Genomic DNA, 23,827 nt, shown 5'->3' on the forward strand with positions numbered 1-23,827 from the left:
ATGTCAAGGTGGTCATGAACTCTCTTTCAAATACAAAGGTATTGAGAAATTATATTTATCCTGAGGAATTCCACTACTGCTCTGAGAAAAAAATAAGTGCAACTGCAAAGAAAAAAAGTTACAGCAACCAAGTTGTACTTTTGAATGTCTTTATTTATAAATAAATTAAAAATTGCTTACAGAAAAATAGTCCAATTCTCAGACTGGTAAATCTACAATTCTCTATTTGAAAAAATGCATGCAATTTTCACTACTCATCAGAACTCCTTACACTGAAACATTTTACTTTAGAAACTGTGGGTGCTTGTTGGGCAGATGGATGTTTGTGGCTATCAAAAGAAAAAAAAGCAAGAGGGTACTATTGCTTGTATGTGATATCTATTATAACCTTCTGGACACAGCAGAATTTCAAGAGGATCTACATCTCGTTCACATTTTAAGCATTAAAATCAACACTTATTAATGGATACAAGAGCTGAAAAAATTGTGAATGGCAAAGAAAAAGGAAGCAAGACCTGGACTCATTCACGAGTGACAGTATCACGTAATATGCAGTTTACATGGATACGGAATTCTTATAATAAACGTAGATTTTCATTCAAATCTGAACAATCTTCACAATTTTTCTAAAATACACTAGCACAAAAGAAAATTGTGCTTTATGCCCAAGGCAACTTTTGGCATTCAACAGATCAGATAAATGTTATCAGATAATTATTTTGCACATACTTCTAAAGCTATGCAAAATGTATCAAAGTGTTTAGTATTGAAACCATTCATAGTGGTGTGGCAGACACTATTACTCTGTAAGGTGGGAGTGGAAGTACCAACTGTCCCCTAAACCAGGGTAACAGATTAATCTACTGCTCTGCTGTTAAAGCAACTATGGTCTGTATTTTCAGGTAAATGCACTCCCATACTCTGCAGTATGTTAGAGGCAGGTCCTGCAAGTCCAGCTTGAGCACTATAGGATTCTAGCAGGTTAGTCACTAGGTTCAGCTCTATATCCACAGGTGTCAAATCAGCATCTCCTGCTTTAGAATCATCTTCTAAGGTATAGTCAGCATCTTGAGACAGAGGTTCTTTAGCAGAGCTAACCTGTAGCACAGAATAAAATAAAGACATATTTATTACATATATGTTCTTTATGGCACTCACTGATAACACATGGTGAAAGGCAACCATAGCAGAAGCAGCTCCTAAAACAGCAGGGATGGCACAGATTGATCCATGAAACTACAAAAGCAATTTCCCCTGCCTTTGATATTTGCATTTACACATCTAAAGCTATGAATGGGACACATTCAGCCTGACTCAATTAGCATCATTAACACTGGCCCCTACAATTGACAGGTAACTGCTTTTGCTCTGGAGTCTATAATTTCCACGCCAACTCATCTGATGAAGTGGGTTTTACCCATGAAGGCTCATGATATAATATGTGTTAGTCTCTAAGGTGCCACAGGACTGCTCTTCATAATCAAGGCAGATTAAAGTAAAACAGACAAATAAGTAAATAAGTAAATAAATAAATAAAAACACACCACCAAAAATGAGTTAAGCAGATAGCTTAAACGCCAAGATAAAGTAGTCCAATACGTCCCATCCAATTCTGGATGATAGTTCATGAACCAAACAATCACACTACCAGAATTGTCACACAGAAGAAGTCCCAAAAGGAGGATATTGAGAATTACTGGCCCTGCCTGGGTTTCACTTGAGTCATATAGGACTTCAACAGCTGCAAGAGATCATGAGGCAGCTGCCTGTAGTACTAGCAAAATAGAAACAAAACCAGAATTTGAAGCTATTGTGGAAGCCAAAAGTTTAGCATTTTTATTTATGGAATCACTCTGATGGTATACTACAGCACATGAGATCTCTCTTTGGAAAGACAACACACTCAGAGAACAGGAATATTAGTCACCTCTGCTTAGATTATTCTTCTACTCCCTATCTCCTCTTTCATGAAAGGAGGTAAGTTACAAAACTCCAACACATACATACCTCTTTCCTTTTGGTGACGAAGCTTTTACCAACATTTGTATGTGTCAGTTCGCAGTCCATCTCATCCATGTATGACCTGAGACTTCCCACCATTTGGTTTGGCAATGCCTCTTCCTCTTGGCCATGGGCTTCAGAATCCAAGTCTTCATCACTGTCCAAGAACTCAAACTGCTCCTCCTCATCCAAGTCATCTGAGTCCAGCTCTTCTGAGTCTGCCCCTACAAACAATTCAAGTCAATGCAATGTACTGGGATGTCAAGGAAACAGACTAAGAAATAAAAAAAACAAACAAACTAGATCTCACCTAAAATTCTGTCTAAAGCGTGTGTAAAAGAGTCAACATCAAAGGTGACACAGGTCTCAGCAGGTGACCTGAAATTTAAGAAGAATTACTCCATAAATACATTTTTGCTTGTACATCGGGAGTGGTATCCTTAGGGAATAATGTTTGGCATCAACCACGGCAGAATTAAGAGTGAAAAGTTTGGGGTTGTAGCCTGATGATCTAGTGGCAGTACAATACCCTGCCATGCTCAAGGGCTTAGCAGGTGCTGAGAGTGACGTGGAAAATGATGCACATGGGAAGCCTATTTGGAGTGGCGAGGATAGTCAGAGTCTCACATTACTCCCTGCTGTCTGAACTGGGTGCCCATCAACACACAAAAGACTGATCAGGATTATTTTGGGGAGAAGGGGAGATGTGCGCTACATTATGCAGAGCCTTCAAGAGACTGTTGGAAAATGGAAGACTTGCCTAGAGAAAACACGCATGGGTACATTGTTTGAGAGAGAATCCAAAAAACTAATCAGCTTTTCTGCATGTCTCAAACATCTAAATATATGTTCAAAATCAAGTTCTTAAAGTTTAAAGTAGGTAAAATTAAAGGGGAATTGGAACTGAGAAGGCTCTACGTTTAATATATGTATTAAGTTTCTTGTCTCAATATGAATTTTTAAATAGGTACGTTAACATCTCAGAGGGATAGCCATGTTAGTCTGTGACTCTAAAAACCAAGATGTCCCATGGCATCTTAGAGACTAACAAATTTATTAGGCCATGAGTTTTTGTGGGTAAAAGCCACCTCATCAGACGAGTTGGAATGGAAATTCATCTGATGAAGTGGGTTTTACCCACAAAAGCTCATGACCTAACAAATTTGTTGGTCTCTGAGATGCCACAGGACGGTTCATTGTTTTTACATTAGCAGTCCACTCCAAATAGTCAACTCCCAAATTCTTAAAAATGAGGGCTATTTTCAATGCCTTAAAAATAAGAGCCTAAGCAATGCGGGTTTGGGGGAGTGACCCTTTTGGGAGATGGTGGCAGAGAAGAGCAGGCCTCTTGGTTGCTGTAACACCTGCCACCACAGTAACTGCAGAGTGCCTGACTTTTGCTGCCACCCCACGCAAGGCCACTTATGTAATACCACAGGCTATCCTGGGCTCAACAGACTAATATTAATATGAGGGACAGTCCTGTCCATAGGATGGTTGGGGTAGATGCAGTGGGGCACCTTAAAGCACAGGGCCTGGGGAGGCTGCCCCGAACCTTCCTATGGGCAGGACAGCTCGGTCTGGTGCTCACTACATAGACAAAATTATAAGGACTGCTGAAACAGAACCAGTGTGTGCCTTAAGTAAGAAAGAGGTGGCTGTTTATGTAGAACATCTTCCACAGTGTAACAAGAAATTTAGCAGCTGTGTAACTGTCAAATAAGCGAGTGAGAAAATACTGAAACACCTACAGTGAGGATATTTTTCAGTCTTAGGCTGCGTTTTGTAACATGCATCAGTTCTTTATTTTTTGCTAAATATAGGAAAGTAGGTGTTACACGCTGATACCATATCACTGTTCTGCAATGCTTACTTGGAATGTTTGCCATTATGAATTCTAAGATATTATGCTAATGCACTGTCTTCATCTTAAGCGGTCTGGCGCCAAAAGCATGTCTAGAGGGGTGCACGGCTTAGGACAACCCCACACTCTGCCCAGACCCCATCCTGTCTCTTCCTGCATCTGCTCTACCCCCTCCAATCTCCACTGCACCCCTTCCCTGAGAGATGCAACCCAGGAACTTACTGTGGGGCCCAGCAGAAACAGGGGTCAGGCTTCACCACACTCACTGTGGCAGTGGAAGCACGACTATCTCCTAACTGGGTCGCTCCACTTCACCATGGCTGCAGGAAGTGGAGTGCCCTGGCCTGCTCCCACAAGTGATGTGGGTTCAGGGAAGCAACTCTGCTGAGAGATGGTGGCAGAGCAGAGCAGGCTGCCTGGCCACTGCCACTCCTGCTATCACGATGAGTGTGGGGTACCTGACCTTTGCTGCCACTCTACACCAGGCCTCAGATCGTCCTGGGCCCCACTGACTAATGTCAATATGGGGAACCATCCTGTCCATAGGACAGTTGGGATAGATTCAGCGGGACATCTCAAAATGCAGGACCTGGGAGCCTGCCCCCAAACCACCCTAAGAATGGTACAGCTCTGTCTGGTGCTCCCTGCATAGACAAAATTGTAACTTATGGCTACGTGCAGATTTAGAGACATTTTTAGTAATCCTCTGATGTCAGAAAAGTTCACAATATACAGTAGTACAACCGTCCTCAGAAGTATACAATCCAAACAGCCCCAGTGTTCTTGGGCATGAGAAACCTAAACTAAGAGCAATAGATTCAAATATAAAACTCAAGTGAGAGTTTTGGAAAATAAGACAAAGCTGTCAGCTATTTTTACTGGTGTCAGCTCAACATGTTATAAAAGTGTATATATACTAAGAATGTCACTCTGTTTCAGGATTCTAGTGACGTTAACCAATCACTCAAGTTTAGCTATACTACTTGAAAAGCAGACTTCTTACCAGAATTACTAAAAGGGTTGCAATATAAAAGAGCAATGCACCACAGACACTATATCAGATATTTAAATAAATACCATGGAGTTTCTGCTCCTTCATGTGTTGAGACTTTGGATATAAAAGCCTTCATGCTTTCAGTGACTGCTGCCAAGTCATACTTCTGATCTTCCTCATTTGAGGGAGGAATGGATACATTCCTACCTGATGCCTCATTCAGGATCTGATCCAGAACATCTGGAGAGATGTCCAACCAGCTGTCATCTGAAAGAACATAAAGGGAACATGTGTGTCAACCTACAAGACCAAATTTTGAATACTGCCACTTTATAATGGATATATGAATCAGCAAGATCAATGTTAAAACAACATGTACTAATTGTAAATAATGAGTACTTTATATGGAAATACTGAAATGTGTGATGATGAGAAAAGCTATAAAGAGATTGGTGGAGGAGGTCTCTTCAGAAATGCTTCAGACACTATTTTATTACACTGGGCCAACAGCCCAGGTCTAATTTCGTGGCTTACACAAAAAAGAACTTGTAGAGAGCTCTTTATGAGCACCACCACAAAAGTTGGGACAGTCTCCACACAGAGGCTGAAACTGAATATACATGGAGATTGATATAACAAGATGTTCCCAATTTCCCCCGACATCACTTTCACTCACCGTCTTCTGGAGGAAGACTAGCAGCTTCTTTTTCAAGTTCATCCAAATTAAAGGACAATGTCTGTAGCAAGGTCAAGATTTCTTCACCTGGACTCACAGCAACAGAACTAAAAGAAAAAAAATCCCCCTCATCTGTAAAATCCCATGAAATCTAATTTAACATACAGACATTAACAATATCAGTTTACAGTAACTCTTACCTTTCAGGTTTGATAACAGACTGCTGGAAATAATTCTCTGCCATATGCAGCTGTTCCAGGTACTTAGCAGATCCTTCCAGTTCTCCCTATTGAAAACAGGTCACCAACACTAATGTATCAAATTCTCCCTCAACTTCATTTTCATAGCAGTATCCAGAACTACCATCGCTAGCAGTGAAATGGGGATGACTATTAGAAAGCAGTTTTCTTGGTTAATTTGGTTTGCACACACTGGCTCTTTAGGAACAAATCCAACTAACTACAGCCTGCACTAACAAGGAGCAATTAAGCAATGACAGTAACAACCAGTGCTTTCTTTGTGATGGTACCATCACCTTTTTTTGGGAGCACTCGCCGTTTTCCCTTGGCAAAGCCCCAGCCGGCCCTGGGAACACTTGCGCCGCGCCAGACAGAAGACATGTAGCAGTTAAAGGGGTCATGAACGCATTTCAGCTCTGACCTCCCAGGTGGTTACTCCCCCTTTGCTTTTTTTTTGCTTGACAAATTTTCCCCAGCATTTTATTTGGAGGAGGGAGGAGGAGGGGGAGGGAGGAACCAACAAATTTTTTGAAACCTTAGTACCGGCACTTTTTCCCCTTTTTTAAAAAACAAAAAAAGCACTGGTAACGATTGTTTTTAGTGTTATTGCAGCAGTGCTGGTCCTAGAATACAACAGAGACAAGGCAGGTAAGGTAATTCTATTATTGGACCTACTTCTATTAGGGTGTGTCTACACAGCACCCTGAACTCGAAATAAGACACACAATTATGTATCTTATTTCAACTGAATTTCGAAATAGCTTATTTTGAAATTTGACATGTCTACATAGTGCCAATTTTGAAAGAACACACTATTTCGAGCCATCCCTTCCTTAGCCCTCACGCAACAAGGCTCACCAGAATGGCATAATAGAGCACCCGTTATTTCAAAAAATATTTTGAAATAAAAGGTGGCTTGTGTACCCCAAAATAGCAGTGCAGTGTAGATGTACCCTTGGTGAAAGAGACAAGCTTTTGAGATTACACAGATATTACCTCATGCACCTAGTCTCTCTACTAAGAATTACTTTCCCCACCTAGCCATAACGTAGAGGGTAGAAAATAGGCATATGATTTGCTAACACAATAGGTCATTAATTAAAAAGAAAACATGCCAAAAAAGCGTTATGCAACAATATAGTTAATTTTATACACAAAGAAACTAGGAAATGCAAAGTTATGGCTCCCACAGCAACAATCACACTGAATATATTAATATATTAGCAGATATACTCGGCTTTGCTTGGGTCCTCAAATATTTTTTGGGGGGTGGGGTGAGATGCAGGAGTCGCAGAGTGTTATGGATGGTGCTAAAATCTGGGCAGGGGACTGGGGAATGTAGGAGGGTCTCAGAATAGGGGGCTGGTGTTTTGGAGGGCTGGAGTGAGGATTTGGGGTGAGTATGGGCTCAGAGCAGGGGACTGGTGGGCGTGGGGAGGCTCAGAACAAGGGATTGCAGCAGTGAGGGTTTGGGGGGTGAGAAGGGGCTCACAGCAGGGGGTTGAGAGGTGTGGGAGGAATCGGGTGGGCGTGCAGGAGTCAGGGCAGGGGATGAGGGCACAAGACTCAGGGCACAGGAGGTTTACCAGAGCAGCGCCACCTTCACCTCCATGGGCAGCCCTGGTAAACCTCCCTTCCTCCTCCCCTTACTCCTGAACCTCCCATCCCCTGCCCTGACTCCTGCTCCCTGGGGGGGGGGGCAGCAGACTACCCACCCCAGCGCTGGGGCCAAGGGAGAGGGGGGGTTTGGCATGAAGTTATGTGCCAGGAGGGACCACTTACCCAGACTGGTGACCTGCAACATGCACAGACCTGGCCACAGTTGGCAACTCTCTTAGTGGTGCAGCTACCCCCTGTGGTCACTGTGGAGCATAACTATCCCTCCTATCAGACCCCTCCCTTTTTGTGTTAAGGAACATTCCATTATCCTGGCACAACCAAACCTTTACCTTGCTTTAAGTTATGCTAAGAGGAAGCTGCATACCCATGTGGCTGTCCTAGCTCTTATTATTTAGGAGTTCTTAAACTAAACAGACTCACAGACAGACAGACACAGATACATATTTCTAATATAGAGTGACAACACAAAAAGGCAGAATTACAGCTGCTGTGAGAACTACACATTTTCTGATTTTTGCACATTTACATTCATAAGAGTGGTGTTGCATTTCATAATTTTTTGCAAATATACTGAAAAGATTAGAGTTGTCAACATAAAGTATAAGCCAAGAAATTAAGAGACTTTGGGGTTTTAAAATTATCAGCTGCATGAGAGCAGACGGATCAATGTGCAATGTTAAATTCCAAATACGGAATTTAAGCATATAGATTGAAACTCTCTTAACCGGGATTCTCTGGTTTGGCAACATCCATGGTCCGACACAGATGTTGCAGGACAGAGATTCCTCGTGGAGGACGAATGGCAAAGATCCCTGTGGGGCGGGTAGGGCAGTGGGCTGTCTGCAGTGAGCTAACAGCAGGGTCACCCAGCACATGGCAGCAGGGCTGCCCAGTGGGGTTGGGAGACCCAGTGCATTGCTACCTGGCTGGACTGGGAGCTGCGGTAGCTTGGCGGGGTGGGGAACTGCAGCATGGTCCTGGAACCTCAGTGTGGCGGCATGCAGCTGCCCACCAGGTCCCGGAGTGACGGCAGTGATGGCTACTTAGTGGGCCCAGCAGGAGGTGGAGAACCAGCAGAAGGTCATCAGCTGCACCGGGGGGGCCGGTGGCAGAAGTCCAAAAATAACCTCCCCTGGTCTGGCAAAATCCCTCATCCAGGACCAGTCAAGGACATCCAACTTGTATATGATTTGTGAAAGAAAATCATTACAAAACTATATTCTCAACACAATTTTATATTACTGTTTTCAATATATGCAAAAAAAGCACTTGCATGAAGCAGCACATGTCATTTTAACTTCTTTCCTTCCTTTCTCAATTGTATCCTCTCATTTATGGTAGGTAGGAGCTCATTCCCAAATCCTACAACGTCTTTTCATTTGAAAAAAATTATTCTAAACTTTAGTGGAGGTGGGGAAAGAAAAGAAAATGTACTGTATACAAAGGTAAATTAGCTTATCTTTCATGATGAAAGGAATTATGTCCCTCAATCAGTGCCTAAAATCTGCTATTAACCCTGACACATTTGAAAGATCATTTTGTTTTTCCCGAGTTACACAAAGAAAGACAGAAACAGTTCCTACCTTAAAATAATTATTTTTCTTCAGGTTGTTGAGGAAATCAGCCCAAAATGGGTTGTTTAACACTTTCCCCTTAGAATCAGGAGAAATTGTATTGCACTTGGAGCATAATATTTCAAAGCCATGAGCCTGTATGAGAGATACAGGAAACACAAGTTCTTAAATATGACACATTTGTTGAAGTTTGCTTTAAATGACTGCACAAAGAACTCAAAAGTAGTAAGCTCCTCACTCTGCCAGGAGAGAAATTATTTTGCCTGCTCCCTCAGACATGGCAGTTTGGGAGTATTGAAGAGGCAAAGTTCTCAACTTCCAGCAAGAGGCTGATCCCATGACTAGGGATCCTAAAAATCCATTTTGCTGCTGCAAAGAAAAAAAAGTGGATTTTTTTAAAGAGAACCTTTAGTTTTTTATGTTTGGGGGGGGGAGGAGGAGGGAAATATACACAATGGATCCCCAATTATCCAGCCAAACTGGATAATCAAAAATTCAGGTAATCAGGAGAATGAATATGGCTTTGGCTGTCAGCATAAATATTATATACTTATCAATAAAACATGTTCAGTTGATATCTATATCATGGTAAGGGAAACTAAAGTTCAGCATTTCAACTGAATAGCAGAAAAAGATGGATCTTAGGGGAGGTTTATTAATCAGAAAATATTGAGGGTTTTATCCTGGATAAGTATGATCCCTGCTCACAATAGCAGCAATCCTAACAACTAAGAGAGGTGGACAGGCGCCAAGAGGAGGCCCATCTATTTCTCCTGGGTTGCAATAACAAAGGTTTTATTTCCAATTTTCTAGAATAAAGTTTAGTTTTACCAAGAAAGACAGCATGGAAGAAAGAATATCTGGATCCTTATGGTACAACTTGGAGTGAAAGAAATGCACTAGTAATTAGTTATGGGTTCCTATTTTTTTAGGACAGACAAGATTTTTGCTTTAATGACTTGAGAGAAGCATGGCTGGGAATTAGATTGAGGTGGAGTGAGGAAGAGAGTAATGTTTGAGAAAAAGGGAACGTACTGGGGAAAGGAAAGTACCTGTGCTCAATCAGTAAAAAAAAAACAACCCTCTTCAGCTGATACATACAGATGATGGTCTAGCGAGGAGGGCTTTGGCTTCCTTGACCATGGTATGCAGTTCCAAGGAAGACTGCTAAGAAAGAATGGGTTTCGCCTTTTGAGGAAGGGGAAGAGTGTGTTTGGACACAAACTGGCCAACCTACTGAGGAGGGATTTAAACGAGGTTCAACAGGGGCAGGTGACCAAAGATAAGTGAAAAACATGGAGACCTGGGAAATGAATAAAAAATGGGAAGGAGCATGGGCTATAATAGCAGAGAAAAAGGAGGGAGAAGGCAGAACTGGAGGGGAAGAGGGGGGCAAAATCAAATCAGTATCTCAGATGCCTATGTACAAATGCAAAAAGTATGGGGAATAAGCAGGAAGAATTTGAAGTGCTAATAAACACACGCAACTATGACATAGTTGGCATCACAAATCTGGTAGGATAATACACACAACTGGAGTATTGGTATAGAACGGTACAGCTTGGTCAGGAAGTATAGGCAGGGGAAAAAATGGACAAGGTGCGGCTTTGTATATTAAAAATGTATACACTTGGACTGAGATAGACATAGGAGACAGACTTGTTGAGAATCTCTGGTTAAAAAGAGGTAAAAAGTTGATGTCATGCTAGGGGTCTACTACAGAGCACCTACCGAGGCGGAAGAAGTGGAGGCTTTTTTTCAACAACTAACAAAATCAACCAAAGCGCAGGATTTGGTGGTGATGGAGGATTTCAACTATCTAGATATATGTTGGGAAACTAACACAGCAAGGGACAGATTATCCAATAAGTTCTTGGACTGAAATGGGGAGGGGAGGGCACTGTTCTTGATTTGATTTTAACAAATAGGGACGAATTGGTTGAAAAATTGAAAGTGGAAGGCAGCTCGGGTCAAATTGATCATGAAATCATAGAGTTCATGATTCTAAGGAATGGTAGAAGGGAGAACAACAAAAATAGAACTGCAAAATAGAGACAATAGATTTCAGGAAGGCAGATTTAGTAAGCAGAGGATATGTCTACACAGCAACATTATTTTGGAACATATGACAGACACAGACTTTGTTATTTCAGAACACTGCTATAAGCAATTATTTTGATATAATATCAAACTGGAGGACTTCTTACTCTGACTCCCGTAACCCTCATTTTATGAGTAAGAGAAGTCCGAGAAAGAGCACTCAAACTTCCTACTGTGTAGACAGTGCCAAAAGCTGAAATAAGCTATTTCGATTTCAGCTAAGCCTCTGACGTAGCTCAAGTTGCATATCTTATTTCAGCTTTAGCCCTGCTGTGTATACATACTCTCAGAGACTTAATAGGTAAGAGCCCATGGGAAGCAAGACTAAGAGGAAAAACAACTGAAGAGAGAGTTAGCAGTTTTTTAAAGGGACATTATTAAGGGCCCAAAAACAAACTATTCCACTGTGTAGGAAAAATAGAAAGTATGGAAGGAGACCCACCTTGGATCAACCAGGAGATTTTACATAATCTAAAAATCAAAACAGAGTCTTATAAAAAGTAAAAACTAGGTCACATTACTAAGGATGAATATAAGCAAAAAACACAGGTATGCAGAGGCAAGATTAGAAGGAAAAAAGCATAAAACAAGCTCAATCGAGCTAGAGCCATAAAGGGTAACAGGACAGTGTTCTACAAATATATTAGAAGCAAGAGGAAGCCCAAGTACAGGGCAGGCCTACTGCTCAGTGAAGATGGAGAAACAATAACAGGAAACTTGGAAATGGCAGAGGTGCTAAATGGCTTCTTTGTTTTGGTTTTCACTAAGGCGTTTGATGGGGACGGGATGCCTAACATAGTGAATGCTAGTGGAAATGGGGTAGGTTTAGAAGTGAAAATAAAAAAAGAGAACAAGTTACAAGTTACTTAGAGAAGTAATCTGCCTCCAAATCATTGGAGTCTGATGAAATGCATTCTAGAATACTCAAGGTATCTGAGCCTTTAGCTATCATCTTTGAAAAATTATGGAAGTCAGGAGAGATTCCAGAAGACTGGAAAAGGGCAAATCTAGTGCCCATCTATAAAAAGGGACATAAGAACAACCCACGAAACTACAGATCAGACAGCTTAACTTCTGCACCAGAGAAGATAATGAGTGGAGCAAATAATTACAGAATTCATCTGCAAAAATCTGGAAGATAAGGTGATAGGTAACAGCCAGCATGGATTTGTAAAGAACAAATCATGTAAAACCAATCTGATAGCTATCCTTGATAGGATATGAAGCCTTGTGGATAAGGGAGAAGCAGTGGACATGGTATACTTAGACGTTAGTAAGGTATTTGACATGATCTCGCATGACCTACTCATCAATAAACGAGGGAAATACAGCCTACATGGGGCTACTATAAGGTGGGTGCATAACAGGCTGGAAAATAACTACTCTCTGAGAATGGTTAACGGTTCGCAATCATGCTGGAAGGGCATGACAAATGAGACTCTGCAGGGGTCTGTTTTGGGAATGGGTCTGTTCAATATCTTTATCAACGATTTAGATGATGGCATAGAGAATATTATTAAGTTTGCAGATGATACCTGGTTGGGAGGGGTCACAAGTGCTTTGGAGGAGAGGGCTATAATTCAAAATGATCTAGACAAACTAGAAAAATGATCTGAGGATAAAGCGTAACAAGGACGAATGCAAAGTACTCCACTTACGAAGGAACAATCAGTTTCACAGATACAGAATGGGAAGTGATTGTCTAGGAAGGAGTACTGTAGAAAGAGATATAGAGATCATAGCAGACCACAAGTTAAACATGAGTCAACAATGTGACATTGTTGCAAAAAATGCAAAATGCCCAGAACCCACATCCTCACCCCTTCATACACACACCCCAGCCAGACACCCTGCACCCGGCCACTCCTGCTCCCTGGCAAAACACCCTAGCCAGACAGCTTACTCCTAGCCCCCTGGCCAGACAGCCCACTCCTGCCCCCTCCTCTCAGCCTGCTCCTGCACCTTATTTCCCACCCAGACCCCCTCCTATTCCCACCTCCTGCACTCCCATCCCTATACACTTCATTGGCAGCCCTGTCCCAGACACTTAACCCCTCATTTTTGGCTCCACCCCAGAGCCTAGAGAGGGTCCACAAAGTCCACTAACCCTGGAAGGTTCCATAAATTTTGCCATAAAGACAATGTTGAAACCTTGTGTGTTGGACATAATATTTTACTCAATTTAAAACTGAAGCCTGGACAACAAGTCCCCAATTAGGGCCCAGACTTCATAACACTCCTGTACTCTCACACACACCATTATACACCTGAGTCCCCTGCCCTGAGGCCCACGTACACCCCAACCCAGCCTTCTGCACCTCCAAATCCCCAGGCGCTGCCATAAGATTGACAGAAGACAGCTTGAATGTGTGCATGAAGCTGGATTTGACCAGTTATGATGTAAACTTCAAAGAAATGTGCAAAAAGATGCAGCAGAAGTCCCATTAAATAAAGTTTGTGAGTACAATGTTTCATTTATGTTACTATTAATCAATATTACTGATAATTGACATAATAAGTTATATATTTTCAGTCACGCAAATGGGCATTCTTATATAGCTCTTTGTTGATCACTTGTTCTGAATTTTGATGTAGTTTGGCTCTTTGGTTTGAAAATGTTGCCGACCCCTGATCTAGACTGTGTTTGGTCCGAGCAGGAGACTGGATTTGATGACCTCTTGAAGTCTCTTCCAGTTCTAGTGTTCTATGATCCTTTTGGGGGGTATAAACTGCTGTTTGGCTCCAACTTCTATATGTTAGCAAGCGAGGGATAAACAAAAAGGGACTCCTAATATTCACACACCCTCCAACTATGAATTAGAGGGGAAAAGAAACACAAAATGTAGGAGACATGTAAAAAGACATTACCAGTTTCATGCCTAGCTCATGTGCTTTGTATTGATGGTGTACAGGGGAAGGCAATGTATATCCACTGTGTCGGTCTGGAACAAACTTCTGCTGCATTAATTGTGCGTATAAACATTTAGTGAATGTGACCTGTGGACATCAAAATTAAAAGAAATAAAACCTGTTGTAGCATGATTTTCTAGAACATTTTAAAAAAACCATTTTTGTTTGAATTTTATTTTATACCTATGGTCATTGAAAGTAACACAATGTTATTTCAGATTGTGACATTAAAAAAATGGGGGTGGGGATTACCAATTTCAATATCATCATTCTGGGTGCTGGGTAACTTCAGTGAGGTCTTACTGACAAATAAAATTAGCAGGTGGCTGCTAAGAGGCCTCACTTTGTTGGGGAAGGAAGGTGGTGGGAGCAATGGAAGGAAGAAAAAAGTATCAGAATACTATCCTCCTTGTAAAATAATGTTTGAAAAAGTAGTTTCCTCTACTTATTGGGGGCAGAAAGAGAAAAAGTATCTAGGGAATTTAGATTGATTGTAATTTTAGGGTTGCACTGGGGAAGGGTGGCACAAAACTAATAGTTTATAATCTAGTTCCCCTTCCTGTTGGATTAGATAGTGGTAAGACCCAACATTCCTGAAGCAAATAAATTCAGAACTGCCCTCAAGAAAAATGAATTAGCAAACATGCTGTTTTAAAATTGAAAGTCATACATTTCCTAACATGACTATGGAACAAATCCATTAATCAAGCAGTCAGTAGAGTGGCAATAATATCACTTACTGCAGTCATTACACGGGTGTCAGGCAAGAAAGTTTTGAAAGGGCGACATGCTTTTAAGTCAATGGGATCTCGCAGATAAAAGGCCTGGACGGCTGCAGCTATTAGTGCAGGGCGATGCTTCAACACTATCACAATGCCTGCTGGAAGGTAACAGTGAGCCTGGTGAAGGGAGGCCTGGATCTTCTCAGGATACCTGTGATATGCAGTAATACAAAAACAAAAAACAAACAAAAAAGAAAAACAACCCTGTTGAAAACATGAGCAGGGCCATCCCTGAAGGCAGGGTGATTGTCTGTAAGGACATACTACTTCTGTGTCTTAGTTAAGAGTCCAGGAAGCGATCCAGACACATACTTTTGTAGAAAGGCTCTAACTTCTATTAGCCTTCCCTGAAGTAATGAAATAAGAAATAATAATGTTCTTTTGCAAAAGCTTGGAATTTAGCCCTGAACTACTGATCCGTCATTGGTGAGATCAGAATATAGTGTACAGACTAGCATTATTAGGGTTCCCACCATAAGAATGGTGCAGAAATTAGCAGAGTCGTCTGAATAATACTAACCAATTTATAGTTAACAGGAAAATGGATAAGATAATTAGATAACAGGAAAGTTCCTAGACAGTTCAGTATCAGAATATCCTGATAAAGAATATCAGGAAAAAAAATAATCCACATACCCACTGATGCGTTTATATACTGCTGTTCTGATAGATTTTGTGGCCAAGTAATCCTCTGGGTATGCAGACAATAGCATTAGGGACTGCAGGATTGTTGGATTCTTGGCAGGTAGCCAAGGCTCTTCTCCAGGAGTATTTGATGGTGAGATGATGCACAATTCTCCTTGGTGGAAAAACACCTGTTAAAATATAAACACGTTTAGTAGGCAAAATTTTGAGAGTGCCCCATACAAGTCTTCAATAAACCAAGTGTAGATCAACTACTTCATAAGTATCAGAATTCATAAACTTTCCTACAGCAGTTTTCTAGAGAACACTATTCAAATAAATTGAATGTTAGAAGATGTACTTCTCAGAAATGCACTGGATTGACCTTTTAAGAAATGCAGCCCAGCCGACTGTTGACCATTTTCATTACAGAGGTGCCAGTACACTCCGTTCTTTCCAGGTAAGCTCTGACTGGAGGTGCCGGTACTGCGTACCAAGCAGTACAATCACAAAAAATGCACTGGGGATGTGAAGGTGTAACTGTGTACACAGTTAACCAATGAGCCTGGGCTCATCAGTTAATGTGCGAGGGTACATGCAGCTCCGCCCCCCACCGCTCGTGCCTCTGATGGGCAGGTGGGAACCCGGGTGCACAGGGACTGGTGGAAGCAAGTACACATGGGGTTCCTTGCACACACCGACTCCTGCCTGCTTCCCATGTATAATCCTGTAACTGCTGACATTTTCAGAGATTACATGATTACATAACTAAATGCATTTTAACATCCCTAGTAAGGTAGTTATTTAAAAACAAAACAAAACAAACAAACATTAATTATGGTCCAAGATCAAGCAACTGATCACCAGACTCTGGTTCAGTCTAGAGATGCCTTTACAAACAATGTAGCAATCATAGTGTGGACGCAGGATGTGTGTGCAGCCATCTTAGTGTGTGCAGGGATTTGTGTGCAGCCATCTTAGGATGTTAGCAAGAGACAGGCTAACCCTCAGGCCTACATGTGAGAGCGAGAATTGTAAGAGACGCAGTCTTCGCTTCGCTTTAAAAGAGAAGAATGGAATGCTGACTCCAGCAGGAACTTTGAGATAAGGTAGCATCTGAAGGGAATTGTGTGGGCAGGAAGGTAACTATTAGTCATTGACGTATGTAACGGGAGAGTATATATACACTTGTCTTTTACTGCTTGTACTTTGAAGATCTGTCTAAGGAAGGCGGACAACCCATCCGTCCGGCCGCAGTCTTCCCTTGAAATTGCTCGAAATACAGGCAGTCCCCGGGTTACGTACAAGATAGGGACTGTAGGTTTGTTCTTAAGTTGAATCTGTATGCAAGTCGGAACTGGCGTCCAGATTCAGCCGCTGCAGAAACTGACCGCCAGTTCTGACTTACATACAGATTCAACTTAAGAACCCCAAGCGTCCCCAAGTCAGCTGCTGCTGAAACTGATCAGCGCTGATTCCAGGAAGCCTGGGGCAGAGCAACTCTGCCTCGGGCTTCCTGTAGTCAGCGCTGGTCAGTTTCAGCAGCGGCTGACTTGGGGACGCCTGGGGCAGAGCAGCTGGAGTGCTGCTGGGTTGCTCCAGTAGTGCCCAGAGCGGCGCTGCAGGACCAACCGGCAGCGCCCCAGCTGCTCTGCCCCAGGGTCCGGCAACAAAAGCCTGGTCTGCTGGGGGGGGGGGGGGGGGCACACTAGCTGCGCCCCTCCAGCAGACCAGGGACACGGGGAGCAAAGCCGCAGTGGCAGCGGGGTGCCGCGCCTCTGAGGCTTTGCTCTGGCAAAGCCTCAGAGGCGCGGGACTGCGCCGCGGCTGGGGCTTCGCTCCCAGTGCCCCTGGTCTGCTGGAGACCGTCTCCAGCAGACCGGGACACCGGGAGCGAAGCCGCAGCAGCGGCGGGTTCCCGCGCTTCTGAGGCTTTGCCAGAGCAAAGCCTCAGAAGCGCGGGAACCCGCCACTGCTGCGGCTTCACTCCGGTGCCCCTGGTCTGCTGGGGACGGTCTGCTCTGGCAAAGCCTCAGAAGCGCGGGAACCTGCCGCTGCTGCAGCTTCGCTCACGGTGCCCCTGGTCTGCTGGAGACTGTCTCCAGCAGACCAGGGGCACCGGGAGCAGCTTTTCTCGCCCCGGAGATCGAGGTGGCAGATCGCTGCCTGTGAGCTCCAGGGCGAGAAAGCCCCGTTCGTAAGTGCGGATCCGACATAAGTCGGATCCGCGTAAGTCGGGGACTGCCTGTATACTGCCTCTGACTTGCTGCTTACCAAATGCAGAGTGAGGACTTGTTTTCTTCCACAATAGATTAGGTCTGAGAAAGAGCTCAACTAATTTCATTTGTAGCTTAAGCTGGAATAAGTCTGCAAGTGTAAAAGTCTACTGCACTAAACTCAAAACATCACTGAGTCATCTGTCTGCTTGCCTGACAATTTTACTTACCCGATTGGCACTGTTTTCAGGTTTTAACCACTTCGGGAGGAAGTCAGCTGCTTCTATCAGCAGGAATTCACCATCATTGTCATGAACCCTAACCAAACAGAAATCAATGCCATATTAAACATGGCCCTGTATAGCATAAGGATAAATAATTTTAACTCAGGTATTGCTTGGAAAGGGGGCTTCTTCTCTTAAAAAAAATCATTTGTTACAGATTTTTTCCCCTTTTAATCCTCTAACACAAAAGACAGAAAAATACTATGACAAGGTTAAAGGTTTCCCTTTTATTTAGTAGTAACCTTTAATAGGGCTTCCAGGATTTATTTCCCCTTTTTTCTACATGGAAGTCACCTAATGTTTCTTCCACTAATCTAAGAGGTCTGCTGACTTTGTAGTCACATCTATATTATGAACATGAACAGAAGTTATGTCTTTGAGCCATATATTGGAAAAAGATTAGAAATATGCTATATGCTCAAGTAGTTTCTCCAGAAACACAATTAAGAAGTGATTTCAGAGAGGTAGCCATGTTAGTCTGTTTAAGCAAAAACAGCAAGGAGTCGGGTGGCACTTTAAAGACTAACAAATTTATAAGACTGGGAGAATATTATTGCTCTGAGAGGCAGCAGTGTGGTGGGGGCAAGGGAGGCTGCTACAAAGCAGCCTCTGCCTGCACCAGGCCCAAGCTCGTTGTGGACAGAAGCTGCTTCACATCTCCCGTCCATGGAAAGTACCAGTGAGGAGCTGGGCCCCCGCCCCCCTGCATGGACAGGAGCTGCTCTGGCAGCAGTCCCTTTCTGTGGTAAGTCCCAGCTCCCCGCTGGGGCCCCCGCCGACAGTGGCTGCTGAACCCGGCATGAGCTGGAGCTAAGCAAGCCCGGCTTAGTCCCAGCTTGTGCCAGATACAGGACGTACCTCCGCTGTGGCTCTGCAGTTTAAATACAGTAGGAGCCGGGCTGCCTGCCTGCCCAGCTAATACTACATCTAAACTGCAGAGCTGCGGAGCAGGGAGGCTCCTGGAGGTTTCCTCCCTTACTGACTAATTGTATAGTTGATAGAAATTAGATTTACTCGCTTCCTAACATCCCTATGTCTGATGCAAACACTGTGGCTAAGTCTACATTAAAAACCTATATTGGTCTAACATACTCATTCAGGGGAGTAAAAAAATCCACAACCAAGTGTCATAGTTAAATCATCCTAACTCCCTCCCATGTAGACAGTGCTATGTCAAGGAAAGAGTTGCTCCCATTGATATACCCATTACTGATTAGAGATGTAAAAACCAATTTAAAATGTTAACCTGTTAAACTATATGTTTAACATGCCTGCTGCATCACACCATAGGCGGGGGAGCACTCTAGCTGGGACGGGCACCAGTTGAACAATTACCCCAGTAAGCATGCCAACAGGAAAAGCTATCCCATCAGCATGGGAGAATCTTCACTTAGGCACTGCAGCTGGGCATCATTCACTGAAATAATCATTAAGATTCCAGTTAACCCTTTCAGGCTGTTAAATAATTTTTTCTTCTGTGTCTTTTGTTTTTCTCATCTTGACAACAGAAGTGTGTTTTTGAAAAAGCAATCTAATATTATCCTGGTGAGATTTGGAGTACAGCAATAGCTGTCAATGAAGGATTTTAATTTCATTTCACAAAAGGTCTAAAACATAGCAGAGGTACCTTGCTGCTAATTCTGGAAACTTCTTTGTGATCTGTTGTATGAGGTACACAATAAACCATTCATCTTCAATATTATCCCCAAATTTTGTCACACCACCAATATGTGCAGGGATATCTCCTGGGAAGAAGAGGGAATTAAAAAATATACAAGACAGAAGTTAATCAGTATTCTCTCTCTTAATGGTCTGTAAAACACAGCCAATCTATTCACCATGTAATCTAACCTGGGGTGGAGAGAAATAGGATAGAACATGACTCAGCAGTTGAAATACTGAATGTTTTGTGCCAGCAGTTCTGTTAACAGCAATATCAAACAGAAAGAAAACAGGATAAACAGTAGGCAATCTTAGCGAGAATCACAGAGAAAGATTGGCAACAGTTCACTTGAGGAAAGGGGTTAAATCAACAATACTATAAACAATGACATTTGCAGAGAATTGATAACTCTTTCAGTTTCTCCTTCTCTGAGACCCATTGGTCTGTAATACCATCATCTTATTTTATTTTCTTAGTAGTAGCTAGTCACTAAGCAGGTGAAAAATCCAATTCTGTAGGAAATTAAAGCAGTTGTTTTACCTTTAGTAGGTTTGTATTTAAGATTAAAAGGTTGATTTTGCCAGATATACGAAACTAATATAGCTGCAAACTGGACCAGTATCTTCTCAATGTACTGCTGAAGAAGTTCTCTGTATTGGTCTGGGTCACATGGTTCACAAGGCATCAGAAAAAGCTGGTACTGCACTGCATCTTCTACAGTCACCAGTCTCAGCTCCCCTTCCATTCTGAATATCAAGTATCCTTGAAAAAAACAAAACAGGTTCAATAATTCAGCAACAGTAAATATTGAGTAACTTATCCTCCAAAATGACATATTCAGTCATGTTATCAATTAAAAACTTTAGAACAGCCATAATGAGTAGGGATGTGTCACTGATTAACTGATAAGCAAAAGCTTATAGGTTAATGCTATAGACTACACACATTTCCTTTCCCCCTCTGTCTGCCAGTCAATTATATAGCAGGCTGGCCAGCATCCTGACTCAGTCCTGGCTTCTGACAGGTCTGGGACCTACCCCTGCTGCGGCTCTGCACTTAGAAGTGCATTAGGAGCCTGGCTCAGACCTGGCTCTCACTGGGTCCAGGACCTACCTCCTTTTCAGCTCTGCATTTCAAGTGTATTAAGAGCTGGGTGGGCAGGAAGCCCAGCTCAGTTCTGCTTGTGCCAGGTCTGGGAGTACAGACCTGCCCAGACAGAGGCAGGAGTGCAGGGTGGCTGCAGACCCTTTCTCAGAAGCAGCAACAGAGTGAAAGGAAGCCAGTCTGCAAGGGGAGCTGGTTTTTAAATTGACTCCCCTCATGGACCAGCTCCCATCTGGAACCCAGCGCTGCTGCCTCTGATACAGTGGCTGCTGGCCCTGCCCCCAGGGACTAGAAAATAGTCGACTAATCAACAAAATTTTATGAGGTTTCTCAACTATTCAATTAATTGGTATTTAACATCCTTAATACTGAGTCAGACCAAAGGTCCATTTAGTCCAATATCCTGTCCTCTGTAGTGGCTATTGCCAAATGCCCTAGAGCAGTGGTTCCCAACCTTTTCAGCATCACTCCCCCTATTTTATTTTTAAGAAACCCTCACTCACACACCCAGCAGCAAAACTTGAGGAAAATAAATAAATAAATAAATAAATAAATAAATGAACTGACATGGGCCAGTTTGGGAACCCATGCCCTAGAGGGAATGAACACGGAATCATCAAATGATCCATCACCGTTGCCCATTCCCAGCTTCTGACAAAAACAGTCTAAAGCAGTGGTCTCCAACCTTTTTTACACCCAAGATCACTTTTTATATGACAGAACATGCCAAGATCTACCGCCACGCCCATTCTTTGAAGCCCCGCCCTCTCTATTCTCCTCCTCTCCATCACTTGCTATCCCCAACCCTTATACTGCTGCTTTTTTTCCCCTCAATTCTTACGTAGGAAGAGGTTTTTCCAACATTTGGCCTGTCTAGACTGGACCAAATGTCAGAAAAAACCATTCTTTTGGAAGCCCCCTTATTCCTCATGGAAGGAGGAATATGGGGTGACTGAAAAAGCATGTTTGCTCTTCCACTAAAAAAAAGCAGAACAAATGCATCCCTGGATGCAAAAGAGTTTTTCTGGGACATCTCTGGAATCCTGAAAAACTACTGCAGTCTAGCCATACCCTCGGTGGATTGAGACAGGATGTGTAGGCTCTGGGGTGGGAATGAGGGATTTGGGTGGGAAGGGGTGAGAGGTGCAAACTCTGGGAGGAAATCTGGATACAGGAGGAGGTGGATAAAGGGACGCTGGCCCGGGGAGGGGGCTCCAGGCCAGGCAGTTTTGGGGTCGGATGGAGGGTTGGGGTACTAAGCAAGTCACAAGCTTGTGAATGTGAGGGTTCAGGAATTTGGGTTGAGTTCTGTGAGGGGCTCAGGGCAAAGGGTTCCAGTGTATGTCAGGCTCAGATCTAGGGTATGAGGGAAGGGGGAATGCAGGAGCGTTATGATGCTGTGGCCAGATGGGGGCTTGGCCCCAATTGAGGGTTTGCTGACGAGGCTTCATTTAAAAAAAAAATACTATGTAAAATACAAAAAGTTTTTGCATTGTCTTTATTTATGAGAAGGGCAGGGAACCTGTTTTGAATCAGGGGTCACTGACCCACAGAAAAGTCAGTTGGGGCCACACAAGTGAAATGCAAAAAAACCCCTCCTCCAAACCCCCCCCCCCCGGCCCAAGCCTCACTAATGAGGCCCCAACTGTGCTGGTGGGAGCAGGGAACATGGTACTGAGGAAGGGTGCTAGTGGGTGCTGGGGCAAGGTACAGGGTGCCAGTGGGGACAGGGTTCTGCAGCTGGGGGGAGGGAACAGGGTGCCAGGAGGTCAGGAGACAGGTTTCTGCAGTAGGGGACAGGGTGCCAGTGGGGACAGGGATCTGCAGCAGGGGACAGGGTGCCAGTGGGAGCAGGGGAAAGGGAACACGGTGGGGACAGGGTGCCAGTGGGGGAAGAGAGTCCCCTGCACCTGCCTTCTCCCAGGCTTCCCCTTCCCCCTCCAGAGGAGGGAAGCCCTGTCACACGTCTCCTTCAAGCCTAACTCCCCCCCCCCCCGCGGAGCAGGGAAGCCAGCGCATGTGCCTCCTCAGGGCCAACCCCTCCTCCTGCGGAGCAAGGAAGCCCCACTGCACACTCCGCCAGGGCTGGCATGAGCCTCCCGTGGAGCAGGGAAGCCCCCATCATGCGCCCCCTCCGGGCCTGGCTCCCCCATCCCATAGAAAAGAGAAGTCCCAGCACACGCCTCTAGAGACTCACCCGGCAAGTTCCCAGCATGCCACAGACTTGGGGCAAGGAAGCAGCCAGCGCCTTTCCGGAACCTCCGGAAGTGACACGCAGCAGCAGGACTTCCGTCCACCCTGCGGGAAGCTGCCACTACCTCCACTGTCACTCGAGGTAGGTAGTGGGGCTTCTTGGGGGTGGAGAGAAATGCGGGGCCCGGAACGCCTCGCGCTCGACCAATCGATCATGATCGACTGGTTGGTGACCACGGGTCTAAAGGCACCATTCCCACCCATCCAGACTAACAGCCACTGTTGGACCTATCCTCCATGAATTCATCTAGGTTTTTTTTAATCCCCATTAAAGTCCTGGTTTTCACAACCTCCTCTGGCAAGGAGTCCCACAGGTCAATTGTGTGTTGGTGAAGAAAAACTTCCTCAACATGCCTCAAAGACCCACTCACAACTGACAAGAAAACGTTTTATTTACATGACGGAACAGGAGCAAACCTGTTCTAGCGTAGGCAGCAGCCTCGTAAGTTATCCCCACAGCCGTATAAACAAGAGAGCGTAGACCAATTTCAGGCCATCAGAGCCGCGGTAACGGGTGCGACTCGCACCCCTCAGGGCCACCCCGCAGAGACACGGGCCTGTCGCCCATCTCCACCCCCACGCTGCCATCACAGCGGCACACGGGAGGGGGCGACGCGTGCCGGACACGACGGACAGTTTGTGCCGGGGGGAGCGGGGCCCGCTGCCCCCCCAGAGCGCAGGGCTAATACCTCGCGGCCTTTTCTCCGCAAACTGCTCGGCCGCTTCGACACCTCCGCGGCCACCGCGCCCGGCCCGGGGAGCAGAGCGCCTAGCGGGGCCCCCACGCGCGCGCCAGAGCGGGCGGCCTAGGCCACGGCGCGCGCCACACGAGGCCGCAGACCGAGGGGAGGCCGGTCGCGCGGGGCTCTAATCCCGTCCCGCCGCCGTCTCCGATCACACCTCGTCATCCGCCCGCGCGCGCA

General features: G+C 44.3%; 1 protein-coding gene across 2 annotated transcripts; it reads right to left on the reverse strand.

Annotated features, from left to right (window-relative positions):
• Positions 1 to 171: 171 nt before the first annotated feature.
• Positions 172 to 23,820, reverse strand: ECD (ecdysoneless cell cycle regulator). Of its 2 annotated transcripts, none has more exons than XM_075935016.1 (14): positions 23,594 to 23,820; positions 20,088 to 20,309; positions 19,512 to 19,629; positions 17,831 to 17,918; positions 15,397 to 15,575; positions 14,719 to 14,911; positions 13,937 to 14,065; positions 8,978 to 9,103; positions 5,736 to 5,821; positions 5,536 to 5,642; positions 4,943 to 5,126; positions 2,312 to 2,379; positions 2,008 to 2,219; positions 172 to 1,098 (listed from the first exon to the last, which is right to left on the reverse strand). In XM_075935016.1, the coding sequence occupies exons 2-14, from the start codon at positions 20,290 to 20,292 to the stop codon at positions 856 to 858; spliced, it is 1,938 nt and encodes a 645-aa protein (XP_075791131.1). In that variant the 5' UTR covers positions 20,293 to 20,309; positions 23,594 to 23,820; the 3' UTR covers positions 172 to 855. The 2 variants fall into 2 exon arrangements, with proteins under 2 accessions (XP_075791131.1, XP_075791130.1); XM_075935015.1 differs by having other exon boundaries at positions 174 to 1,098; positions 2,008 to 2,225.
• Positions 23,821 to 23,827: the final 7 nt, after the last annotated feature.

This window comes from Pelodiscus sinensis, chromosome 8 (assembly GCF_049634645.1).
Source record: "Pelodiscus sinensis isolate JC-2024 chromosome 8, ASM4963464v1, whole genome shotgun sequence".
NCBI lineage: Eukaryota > Metazoa > Chordata > Testudines > Trionychidae > Pelodiscus > Pelodiscus sinensis.

Excerpts from the sequence above, each read along its gene's own strand:
- ECD (XM_075935015.1), bottom strand. The coding sequence starts at position 20,292 with ATGGAAGGGGAGCTGAGACTGGTGACTGTAGAAGATGCAGTGCAGTAC. Across the intron at positions 17,919-19,511 it reads TTTCCAGAATTAGCAGCAAG|GGTTCATGACAATGATGGTG; the intron begins GTACCTCTGCTA and ends CTGTTTGGTTAG. Across the intron at positions 14,912-15,396 it reads GTATATAAACGCATCAGTGG|GTATCCTGAGAAGATCCAGG; the intron begins GTATGTGGATTA and ends TGCATATCACAG.